Source organism: Silene latifolia, chromosome 4 (assembly GCF_048544455.1).
Source record: "Silene latifolia isolate original U9 population chromosome 4, ASM4854445v1, whole genome shotgun sequence".
NCBI lineage: Eukaryota > Viridiplantae > Streptophyta > Magnoliopsida > Caryophyllales > Caryophyllaceae > Silene > Silene latifolia.
This window is the reverse complement of record NC_133529.1, coordinates 14,266,141-14,279,080: the sequence shown is the minus strand read 5'-3', so window position 1 is coordinate 14,279,080 and position 12,940 is coordinate 14,266,141. Positions and strand designations below refer to the sequence as shown.

Sequence of the window (12,940 nt, the reverse complement as noted above, 5' to 3'; positions counted from 1 at the left end):
TTAATACAACCTTACACCATTATCACAAAATTAGAACTGACCAGATTCAAACAAAATGTGTTATTTGTACAATTTCAATTCGTTACTGATCATAAACATGAAGACAATCATGAAACATCAAACAATTATGATAACTGGAGAAAACGGTGTCAAACACAAAAATTAGGGTTATGATAATTTGGGTAAAAATGATAAAATACATGTCAATAGTACAAATTGATGAAGAATTTACCTTTAAATATTGTTACTTGCATTTTTCCTTCTTGATGGGATTGTCAATTGGTTTTCTTTCTCCATTTTTAGGTTAAAGTTGAGAGGTTTAGAGTTTGGTTTTGGGAGAGATGACTGTATCGTCTGATTTAATTGATTTTTTTTTTTTTTTAAGTGTTGGGCTGTGACTTGTGAAGTGGGCCGGTTGTATAGTATTATAGTACAACCGGTTGTACTATGCAATTTGCGAGGTAGTTATGGCATATTAGGGAAAAAGTGTGCGGGATATAGTAAACTAGTGTGCGGGATTTAGCAAATACGTAAATGATTGGATGAGACAAAGGGAGTACTCTTTCAGTAGTTGGTTTTGGCTAATAAGACAAGGAAATGTTCATAAATAAGCAAATTTACCATTAGGGTAAATGGTTTGTACTAATCATGTATGCTAGGTGTTTAGTGGTGTTTTTAATGGATTTTTTGTAAGGAGCATAACTGGGCTTTTAAGGATTTTAATTCGGACTCCTTTTGGAAAATGAGTGGAGAGGCTATAGAAGTTGTTGTTGCAAGTTGCAGGAGTTCTTGGTGTAATGAAGAGATTTTTTGATGTATTTCTTTTACTGCAAGATCCATGATTGGCATCTTCTGATCTATTTGTTGCAACAGATTATTTTGGGCTCGTGCTTTTTCCGACTGCTAGTTTAATGTTGCTTCTGCAGCACTTACTTGCTTTGTTGAACCATCTGGATTTTTGATGACTGGATTTTTGATTTTCCAAGAATGTTTTGAATTTCCTTCCTCAAATTCTGTTGGTGGAAAATTTGTGTCTTGAGAAGAGGATGGACCAAACATGTAACATGTAGGGGTATCCTTTTGTGAATTGGCAGACTTTTCTTGTTTTGAATATCGTACATAATATTCAAAAGTTTTCCCAGTTGGTTTTCTTAAGAGGCCAACACTAGGATCTCCTGACACATATTTTTCTTTAAGGATTTGTTGAGAGGATTTTTTGTTTCTATTTCTTCTCCTTGGATAGTCATCTTCATCTGAGTCTGTTATCATGCAGTTCTCATAGTCACAGACATCAAAGAATTTGTGTCCTGAGTTGTCTTTAAATACGTATACTGAGTCTCCAAGAGAGTTAAAAGAATGTATAGGAATATTAAGATAACTCTCATTTTGTTTCATTGGGATGAAAAGTGGAGTGATAGTATTTATTTCAGTACAGAAAACTGATGGACAAGACTTTTCACTCGGTTCTTTTTTGAAAAATATTTCAATGGTGCCATCTTTTTGTTTGGTAATTTTGGAGTCTAGGGATTATAGAGGAGTATTAATGCCATGTATTTTTTCATAATTGGTAATCCAAGACTCTGGGAGGAGTTTAATGAGTTCATTTTTAGGAATTTGTCTAGGGATATGAATACAAGACGGGCTATGTTGTGATTCCAGTTGAATAAAGAGAGCATCGTTTGTATCTCTTGGAATACTAAGATCCATTGCATGGTTTTGAACCCTATATGTCGTTTGGTGGTGAAGAGTTTTAGCATATGTATTTGCAACTTGCGGAGTTCCGGTTATTTGTAGTTGGATTTGAAGATTTTGAAGAATTTGCGGATCTTCTAATGCCATGTTAAAATTTGGAAATAGGGTGACAAATACAGTACCTGCATTGAGGGTTGTCTGGATGGTTGCAATACAAGCATGTTGGTATTCTTTGTACCTTGTATCAAGTAGAGCTATTCATGCTACAACAGGAAGACCCTTCCTACCATGGAGAGTTAGTGCTAAACGTACTACTCCATAATGAAGGTGGGTGTAACCACTTGTTTTCCATGTGTGAAGCATGGCTTCATTGAGTCGGAGGGGAATTATTTGTTCTGCTTCCGTAGCTGGGACAAAATGTTGTTCTAACTCTGAGGCCAGAACAATTTCTCTAACTGTATTTTTATGTGGGCCAAATGCTTGTTTGATAACTTTTGGAAATGTGGAATTTGGTTTTGTAAAGGCTCGATATGGATTTAACAAAGGAAGTTGGGTAATAGGGACTCTATTATTTAAGTTTACATATTCTACTTCATAAAGATAATCTATTTTACTAACATTTGATTTGCGAAAAGGAGAAGAATATGTGCTAAGATATTAGAAGTATTTTCCATATTTTTGATATGAGACCAGAAACCATAATAGAATGCCTTATTTCTTATCTATCCTTCAAAGTTTTAAATTGTAATGAGTTATCCTCCCTTTTTTATAATATGAAAGGATAAAGGATTTAACTTTTTTGTTCTTAAATTACTAAACGGAGACAACATATAACCTTAACTTTTGTCTCAAGGTACAAGCCTTTAACAACATCATAGTTAATTCTTTACACCTTATTTCGCCTAGTAAGAATTTTCTGATGTGGAGGATCCATAGAATGGCAACCATAGAGCATACTTCTCCATACTTAGGGTATTAGTAGAGGGGATAACCCATCATTCTCTAATACTTTTTAGGAAGATAAGAGCCAAGGCTTAGACTGCCATGGTTCTGATACCAAGATTACGAACACATAGTAAGTACACCCACAAATGAGGTTTAATTAGGATAAGAGTTTTTATGATAAGAAAACTAGGACTTTGATTATTAACAAAAAAAGTTGTATAAGGGAAGGATTTTATAAGAGAAGTATTTTTTGATTGAACTTAGCTTGAACACATAAGGTACCAAGCTTCCCTATTTATACTACTTTCATAAGGGCATAGGATAAGCATGCATCATACATTCATACACCTTGCACACCTTGGTGTTACACTTTCCACTTTTCCTAAGACACTTTTCTAGCTTATTTATCTTACACCTAACACTTACATATATTACTTAAACCTAGCATACATGATTAGTACAAACCATTTACCCTAATGGTAAATTTGCTTATTTATTAATATTTCCTCGTCTTATTCAATTCCGACTCCCCTTTGCTTGGTTGATTTTAGGCTACGCGCAATGGTGGATCCATGCGTGTGGATCCGGGGACACTGGTTGAGCATGTTTTTGTAACGCTTCGTCATATCCTAGGCTTTGGTATGCATTGCGCTTGACGTTTAAGGGACCAAGCCAAATCTTCTGAGAAAAAATATTTCCTCCGTCTCAATCATTTGTTTACCATTCATATTCTTTGTGAGACGAACTTTTAATCAAAGGTAAACAAATGATTAACACGGAGGGAGAACTCAATTTAACGGCCTACCAGCAGAAAACGAACAGGATTTCAATTTGCTAAATAAACATCTTGCAGCTTGTTCAGATCAACAAAATTCTTAGCATGTGATGAGATGTGAATTCAAATGTTTCACCATTCAGTAGCAGTATATAAGCCACATTCACATGTTATGAGTTATGACTAATTAATTAGTTTAGTCGCGCTAATTCACTTACGGGAAACATGCCTCAGATCTCTTCATCTATGCATCTGACCAGTCTTCTTTGATTTCGCTCTGCATTGCCTTGCGTCATTGCGTGTCCTTTCTCATCGATCAAGTCCCGACAAGACCTTTGTGACGAGCATAGATCATTATCGTTAAGAAGATTGTCCCGCTTGCTAATCCCGCGAGGATGATCACCTAAGTATAGGATTCCAAAAAAATGTGCATCAAATTCATAGGAAATACTTAAATATCCCTAAATTCATTCTTTTGCAGAAAGAAACTGAAACTAGGTTGATTCCTAGAACAACACCAGCCCATCACATTGGTATAGGTGATATCTAAGAGAGAAAGTCGGCGACTCTGAAATCAACTAGAAAGAGCAGGACAGGAATGATCAAAATTATTCACGGTGTTCCTGAAAAGACCAAGAAAGGAGAGGCAACGCACCCATTTAAACAGATATCCATAGTGTTTGTTCCATGTGTATGGAATGTTCATGCCAAATATTGCCCCTATCAACGAGTACACCGATAAAGAGACAGTTCCAGAGCTAAGGAAAAGTTCGAGCTGCATCCACAGAAGCGATGAGGAGATGAATAAAGATTGAATTTTAGTAATTTGGCGATAATGAAGTCATAAAATACATTATACATACCTGAATCAGTTGATTTCTGTGGTTGTCCAACTGAAATTTCAGATAATAAACTTTCAGTATTAGTCTCGTAATAGAAATCTCAGTGCAATTTCGTTATGATCATCCAAAAAAAGCCTTTCAGTGTTTTGCGGGTGCACACTGAACGATCCGGGGTCTTCAGACACCACAAAACTAAAGCTTTCGTGCATTTTTCCCAACTTTCATGTTTTAAAATTTTTTTAAAAAAATTTCGAGAATATCTTCAAAATATTCAACAGATTTCAGGAACGAATTTCAAAAATCTCTAGATCTGCCACTTAAGACTGCGTACATCTGACACCTAGTCTTGCTTACCTGAATGTTGATGTAGTCCTCTGTGTCATCAATATACTCGCGAAGCTGAAAAGAGAATGTCTTTTAAGACGAAGAATATGAAACGGAGTCAAAACTACACGAGCAGAATCACAAGTACTTACAGTAGTCAGTTTGTTCATTGTGCTATCAATTTGCATGAAATACGCCTGAAATGTGTGCACCAGAAGACAACAATCTTAACCTAAGATCAATAATTCTACTTATACGAGAATTAAAAGAGATGATACCATTACAGCATTACCTCAAGTAACATTTCAAGCTCCTCAACATCGTGCTCTTCATGGACAGATACTCCACTTGCTCTGCTTGTTTTGGATGCCTTTGACCGTAAGGCAGGTGATGAAAGATACCAGCATGGAGCGTAAGAAAAGCTGGCAGGTGAAGAATGTCTTGATAATTTTCTCGATAAATAAAGGTCTTCCATGTCTTCATCATCGTCTAGTAGTTGCTCTAGTTCATCTCTGATCTAGAAGTTGAACAAATTGTGAAAGGAATAGAAATATAGAATAGCATATAAAATACTTTGGGATATTAGAAATATTTCACACCTTTTGAACCCGATTTGTCAACCTTGTCATCGCACTTTTCAGTTTTCGTACTCTGTCCAGATTACGGCTGCTAATCTTTCATCATAATCAAATGTCAAAGTCATACTATGCCAACATAATAAAAAATTCAACTAGATTTTTTAGAGACGATCTAAAATCAATACAATTTGAGATCAACTCGTCTAAAGCAGGGTAAGATAGTGGTAATGCAACACTAGATCATTGAACTAACCTTAGAGGTCAACTCATCTAAAGCAGGGTAAGCAGCAGTCTCCAACTCTGTCGTACGAGCATCAAGATGACTGCAGATTGCTTCTAGCATTACTTCTAGCGCCCGAAACTCAAATGGGAAGTCTAAATTTGCCATTTGCTAATCATTAGTGATCACAATCATAAATATAACTAAAGTACAACATTATATTCTCAACTCATTTTGTTTGGTAAAGTGTTATCACAACTTATACAGGTTACGGTAATGTGCAGAGTAACTATACAAGTGTGAATTGAAGCGGAGAATTCACGCAAAAGAACTAAAGAAGTGAATTTTTAACTTTGTCAAGGGAAATTACCATCGGATTGCTCATCATCCTCTCCCTGCCCCTCCAAAAAGGCACCTGGTGAAGCAAATCTCCTTTCAAGCTCCTTAACCATTGGTATCACATTTTCATCTAATGGATCCCTAAGCAATACCTAATCACAATTCAGCTTATCAATATCGAAATAATTAATTAAATAAGTTGGCGTTAGGTAAGACAATCTCCCTAACGCGACTTTTTAGGGAGTATATAATTATTCTTTATTTTTCTAGAAATGAAACACGTTGATCTTCTCGGATAGAACCAGTATCATCCTTTCGGATGAATAAAAAAAGTGCAGGCCAATGACTCTCCGTCCGCATTGAAAGAATAGGACGCGATTGTCCTAAATTAGCCATAAAGTCCGCTACTTTGGCCTCACGTAAACAATGTGACGATTATAATCTTTGTGACACTTTATGCATCCTTTTGGGGATGAATAAAGCAAGTGAAAGCCCAATCGACCTTGAAAGAATAGCACATTAGTGTCCTAAATTAGCCATAAAGTCCGCTACTTTTGGCCTCACGTAAACAATGTGATAATTCTACTCTCTAAAGAAAACGCATAAAATATCTCCTTCAACTGCTAGATTAACAATATACGGAGTATAAATCTTTCGCCTCACCGCACACCACCGTTCCTATAAGCGCAAGCGCTTCAACCAACAATACGGCCTAACTTAATCAGAAGTTCTACCACAAGTAACAGATTTTTTTCAATTATTATTCTCTCTGTACCAATCATTTATTTAACATTAAGTAAAATACTCATAAGAAATACAAAGTAATAAAATAGATAAACAAATGATGAAGATGGATGGAGAATAATTCAAACTAATCATATCATATCATTTTATAAACAAAAAAGGAGTTGGATAGAAGTTACCTCCTCAGCTGTGATAATAGCTTTGATATGCTGAAATTAAATAATTAAACAAACAGAATCAGAAACACATTCACTCCACTCAAAATTAATTCCGTAAGTAAAACATTAAATTGTTCGCGTTGCTTAAGACCGTCTTAAACTTACTTCATTTATCCCATTCATGTGAGGGTACTTTAATCCGAGGTAAATAAATGATTGAGATTGATAATAATACAACATCAAAATTGCATGGAAAGGAATTGTCTCAACTCTTAAGTTTAAGACGGTCTCAAATAAGAATTTACGAACACTAAATCACCAAATTACACCAAAACACATACTAAAAAAAGCTAAATTATACAAAAGTAAAGAAATTAAACCTCTAAATTAACAATGATAGCTCTTTCTCTACCCAAAATAGTAGAAGGATAAGACAACAAAGGATCCAAAATCCTCAAATCTCTAGCATGAATTCCCAACCGTCTAAGAATAGAATACTTATCCAATTCCAAAACTTTATTTTCTCCATCTTTATTAAACCAAACCCAATTGCTACAAACCAATGTTTTCTTCTTAATTATTCTATTTTGTTCCTCTATAATCATGCTTAAGTTAAGAATTGTTTAATTTGTTATTTACAAATGAAGGGGTGTAAAAATGGTGAATTTTGAAGGTGAAATTGTGGGAATTTTGGAGTGGTGAAGTGAGGAGGGCAGAAAGAAGGTAGGAATTGAAGAGGGTGAAAGGTATGTTTGGTGGGAAAATGGTGTAAATTTGAGAAATGGACATGGTGGGTGTATGGCGTTTAGTGCAGGTGGTGGGGAACGTGTGTTGTTGGATTTGAGTGTCATGCTCATGCTCCGTTTCTGAACGAATTCGAATGTCCTAACTCGTAACTCGTAACTCGTAACAAACATTTTACCCTATTTGTGTCAGTCATTTGTTTACCTATATTTAGTGATGAGAGTGGCACGCGGGCTGCTGGGCCGGCACACCTTAGCACAATTCATGGCCCATTTTAGCTCGACACAAGATTGGCCCAGCACGACACAGCACGCCTAAGCCGAAGTTTGAGAAAAAAAGATCGTGCCTAGCCTGGACATAGCACAGTCCAGCTGGACATAACACACTTGGCATGCTCAAAATACAAAGAAATAAGACTTATGTGAAGGAATTGCTTGGCACGCTCAAGCACGGCTTGACATGAAACCCACGGGCTTGGCCGTGCCATTTTCTCCTTAGATACAGTGGGTCGGCACGAGGCACGGCCCACTGCCATCTCTATCTGTGTTTAAAGCATAGTTTAACAAAGAATAAAAAAGGTAAATGGTTGAAGTACATTTCGAAATTTTTACACTAGTGCATTATAGTTATTTTCATTAGATGACAAGTGGACAATAATGAATATAAAAGATCAAATTACCTATTAGGATTTAGAAGCATTCTAAAGTAAACAAATGATCAGGAGTATTCTATAACGATGGACTTCACAATTATTACCTTTACATCATATGTGTTTTGAATTTTCTAAGCATATATGATAAACGGCAAACTATGTACAAGAATGATGGTACAAAATTTTAATGTGTACCTAAGAGTCGAAGTGTACTAATACATCACATGTTAAGACATTAAAAACTATCACTATTATCCTTAATTTAGCCAATAATTCCGTAAAGATGGTAATAACATAAGACGATATTCAATAAATATCTACAAAATTGATGAAGTGATTTACTTACATAATTTTACATGTGGTATTTAGATTATTTTTTGAAATATTTTTTTTTTTTTTTTTTTTGACAGCTGTAAAATAAGAGTCCTACATACGCAAGGCTTGTTTAGCCAAACCATGCGCTATACTATTTAGACTCCTAGGAATAAAACTTAGACTCAAGCAATGAAAGAAACTGAATCGATCACGAACGTCCTCCAGGATACCGGCAATCAAGTGATCTTCCTTGTCGATTCCCGCTACTTGATTGATCAATCGAGACGATCGACGAACGGCTAGATGGAGAATTCTCTGATCTTGCGCCCATGACACGACGTCCCTGACCCCGAGTGCTTCTGCTTGTAACGTTGATTCAGCCCTGATGTGCACTTGTCTCCTTGCGATTTCCTTACCTGTTTGATCTAAAGCAATCCAACCGACCGCCGCTTCAAAGCTCCGTAGCGCCTAGCATCCACTTTGATCCTAACCACCCCACAAGCGTTGTGGTTTCCAATGAGATTGACAGGGTGACCAATACGAATGGCTTCACGATCCTCCCGTGACGAGTCTTCCACGTAACTTTGGAGCTTATCCTGGGTCGATTGTGTAGGATGGGAATTACTTAACACCCGAATATTTCTCCTGGATTGAACTAAAGAAACATCCCGTAATAGTAATCGGATTTAGATCCAAATCCTGAAAAATGACCCTGTTTCTCAACGACCACACACCCCACAGGATGGCCATAAAAGTGATCATCTTGGCCTCGCCCCCTTCACTTTTTGAGAAGTATCGCATCCAATCATAAATCCATTCCGTGACCGATAGCCCCTCGGTACTTTCCACCCGGATTCCCAAATCCGAGGTCGCCCATAGACGTTGAACAAGACTACAGTCGTGAAAGAGATGTTCCATGGATTCCACACATTTCGGCCCCTCTCCACACATGCCACGAAAGGTTCGATGTCAAGCTTACGCTTCAGAACTCACTACCAATAGGCGAGCCTTAACAATAATTTTCCAGATAAGAATTTTCCAAACCTCCGGAACGGGTAATCTCCATAACGTTTTCCTACAGAACTCTCTCCCTCTGTCATTAATTCTTGACCTGTCTTTAATGGAACCTCTTGCAGTCATATAGTTATGAAAAATAAGTCCATAGCCACTCTTAACCGTAAAAGCTCCATTCTTAGTAAACGGCCAGTAGACCTTATCCCTCACCCTAAGCTCGCAAGGTGGGATAGCCAGAATATGACTTGACCACTCTTCCTTGAAAACTGTACTAATTAAATTAGCATTCCACTTACCATTTTGGTCAAAAAGATCACTTACTTGCAAGCTTGCCAAATGGCTATTGTTCAGATCAAGCCACATATCCTTTGGTTTCGGTTGTTTGCCCCCCACCCATCGAAAGCGACCCACACATTTAACCTCGAGCCCCTCCCAATTTTCCAACCAAAATTATCCAGGATAAAAGACAGCCCATGTAGAATGCTACGAATACCCCACGAACTTCCAGTCCCTCTGATGGGGTGCAAATCGTGCTGGAAAGCCTGAGACCCAAACACCTTTTGCCTGAAAATCCTGCAAAATAAAGAATTTTCCCCAGAGACAAGCCTCCATCCATGTTTGGCCAACAAGGCCTGGTTAAGACACTCGACATTCCTGATTCCGAGCCCTCCCGCACTCTTAGGTAAGCTCAGAAAGTTTTTGCTACACCAGTGAATGTTATTACCCATCTTACATCCCGTCCACCAAAATTGTGTCAAAAGAGAGTTAATCTTTTTTGCCACACTTACCGGAATTTTAAAAACCGATAGAACATAATTTGAAAGATTGGATAGAACCGATGAAATTAGGGTAAGGCGACCCGCTGGTGATAGAAAAATTCCGTTCCAAGAAGAGATACGTTTGGTGACATGCTCAATAAGAGCAGTAAAAATTCCTTTTTTGGATTCTGTAAACTCTGCCGGAATTCCCAGATACTTACCAATGCCCTTATTCTTAGTGATCCTGAAAATCTTTAACATCCTTTGTGCCCTATTCAAAGTTGTATTAGGGCTGAATAAAATCCCAGATTTGTCGAGGTTTAATTGTTGTCCTGAGGCCTCGCAATAGTCGAGAATAAGTCCCATGAGATGTTGGACAGTGTCACCCTTATCCTTGAAAAAGAAGACCGAGTCATCTGCGAAAAAAAGGTGAGTAATAGGCCGAGTACCCCTAACAAGTTGAACTCCATGAATCATATTCAGGTCATGGGCATGATCAATGTTACTGGCTAGAACCTCCATGCACAAGATAAACAGATAAGGTGACAGAGGGTCGCCCTGCCGTAGACCACATCGGGGCCGAAACTGGGGAAGTGGACCTCCATTTACAAGGATTTCATAGCTTACCGATGTGACACAGTTCATGATCAACATCCTCAAACGCTGAGGGAACCCGAATTTTTCCAAGACCGCCTCTAAGAAATCCCATCGAATACGGTCATAGGCCTTACTCATATCTGCTTTAAAAACTCCTACACCAGTCTTCCCATTCTTATTGTTGGATATTTTATGAATTGCCTCATGAGCCACTAGGATGTTATCACTAATACTCCTTCCCGGGAGAAACGCATTTTGCGTCTCCCCGACCAAGGAGTTCATGACTTTTGCCAACCTATTTGTAATACATTTGGAGACAACCCGCATCATCACATTACACAAGCTGATAGGTCGGTAATCAGACACTCCCTCCGGACTCTCCTTTTTAGGAATAAGAGTAATAAAAGTACGATTTACCTCCTTTAGGAGCCTTCCTGAGTTCAGAATGGACAGAACAGCTTTCGTGAAATCCCGTTTAACCATGGACCAACATGACACCTGGGATATATTGAATTTAGGAGGATATTAGAACATGACACCTGTCACAAGACTCACACCTCGAGTAAAATGAAGAACAAGAACGGAGTACAAAATTTGTTGTTCTTCAAATTCAATTTTACATAGTACTCTTATTTGAAAAAAAATATAGTTTTATTCTATAATTTTGTGATATATTGTCATATCAAAAAATGAAACAGCATCTTAGAGAAATGCATATGAATATATAATTAATTATGGACCCTTTTAATAACTTTTGTCAACTATATAGGCCTTGTTTTTCACTATTGAACTGAATTGAATATAGCTGAAATAAAAGTTAATTTATGAAGATATAAGATAAGCTGATCTAAACAATACTAAACTAACTAAATCTAAACTAAAATGAGTTGAAATTAAACTAGAAATAACGGTGTCATAGTCTCATAGATCATAGTACATTAGTACTCACTTGTTGTTAATAATATCAAATCTTCAATCAAGGATACTCCAACCAAATCAGACGCAAATCAAGAAGATTGATTTAGTCAACTGTGAATATTAGGCAATCAGTTTTGTGTATATCATTAGCCTTATTTTCCTCCTTCTTTAAGTTATTTGTTACCTTATTATAACATTGTAATTTAGTATAAAAGCCTGTAACATCATTCACTGTATATACAATTATTCAAAACCTATTCTAAACCTTACATGGTATCACGATCCCTATCGATCCTCATCGTTCTTGTTGTTTTTCACGCTATCACCATGGCCAACGCAACCAACACTCTCATTCCCAATACTGATGAACCAACCAAACCCCTGATTTCCATTTCCTTTCCCAACTGCATCAAGTTAACACCCTCAACATACCGATCTTGGCAATATCAACTCACCCGTCTCCTTTGTGGCTATGGCCTCTTCTCCTACATCGATGGCTCCAACCCACCACCACCCACCACCATCACACCTGCTGCCACCGACTCAAAACCAAAACCCGACCCTATTCCCAACCCTGCATATATCACTTGGTTCAAACAAGATAATCTAATTCTTGGAGCCCTAGCCGGAACCCTTCACGAATCCGTCTCCACCATCATCCTTGATGCCAACACCTCTCGCGAGGCTTGGCAACTCCTTGCTTCCACTTATGCTAATCCTTCACGCGGGCACATCCTTCAACTGAAGGATCGTCTCCGCCATCTCACACTTGGTAACAGCACTGTTACCGAGTATATGCTCACCATCAAGTCCATCACCACCCACCTTGCACACCTCGGCAAACCCATGGATGCCGAGGACATCATTGCCCAAATCATCCATGGTCTGCCAGCCGATAAATACAAACAAGTTCTTGATGTGGTTCGCGCTCGAGACACGCCCATCACTTTTGAGGATTTTCACGAACGGTTAATTCAACATGAATTAATTGTCAATCGCGAAACACCCGACACAACCTTTCCTCCTTCTGCCCACGCTGCTAATCGTGGCACCCAGTACCACCAAAACCGTTCACACAATCACAACAACCACAACTACAACAGCTACTCCTCAAATCAACCTCGCACCAATCAATCCTACTCCAATCAGACCCGTCAACAACCCGGCTCTAACTCCACTCCACGACCCTTTAAAGGCCGTTGTCAATATTGTCGACAGACCGGTCACGTCATCAGTGACTGTCCTGCCTTTAAAAGGGATTACCCTAATGTCACCTTCCCACCACCACCAACGAACCGCCCTTATGCTCACACTGCTACCACTCC

At 38.1% G+C, this 12,940-nt stretch overlaps 1 protein-coding gene across 1 annotated transcript; it reads right to left on the bottom strand.

Moving 5' to 3' along the window:
* Nucleotides 1–3,447: 3,447 nt before the first annotated feature.
* Nucleotides 3,448–7,404, bottom strand: LOC141653058 (magnesium transporter MRS2-I-like). Its single transcript, XM_074460698.1, has 11 exons — nucleotides 6,998–7,404; nucleotides 6,639–6,668; nucleotides 5,747–5,867; nucleotides 5,410–5,531; nucleotides 5,178–5,252; nucleotides 4,871–5,095; nucleotides 4,731–4,775; nucleotides 4,609–4,653; nucleotides 4,276–4,305; nucleotides 4,068–4,187; nucleotides 3,448–3,815 (listed from the first exon to the last, which is right to left on the bottom strand). The coding sequence occupies exons 1-11, from the start codon at nucleotides 7,220–7,222 to the stop codon at nucleotides 3,729–3,731; spliced, it is 1,125 nt and encodes a 374-aa protein (XP_074316799.1). The 5' UTR covers nucleotides 7,223–7,404; the 3' UTR covers nucleotides 3,448–3,728.
* Between the last annotated feature and the right edge of the window lie 5,536 nt (nucleotides 7,405–12,940).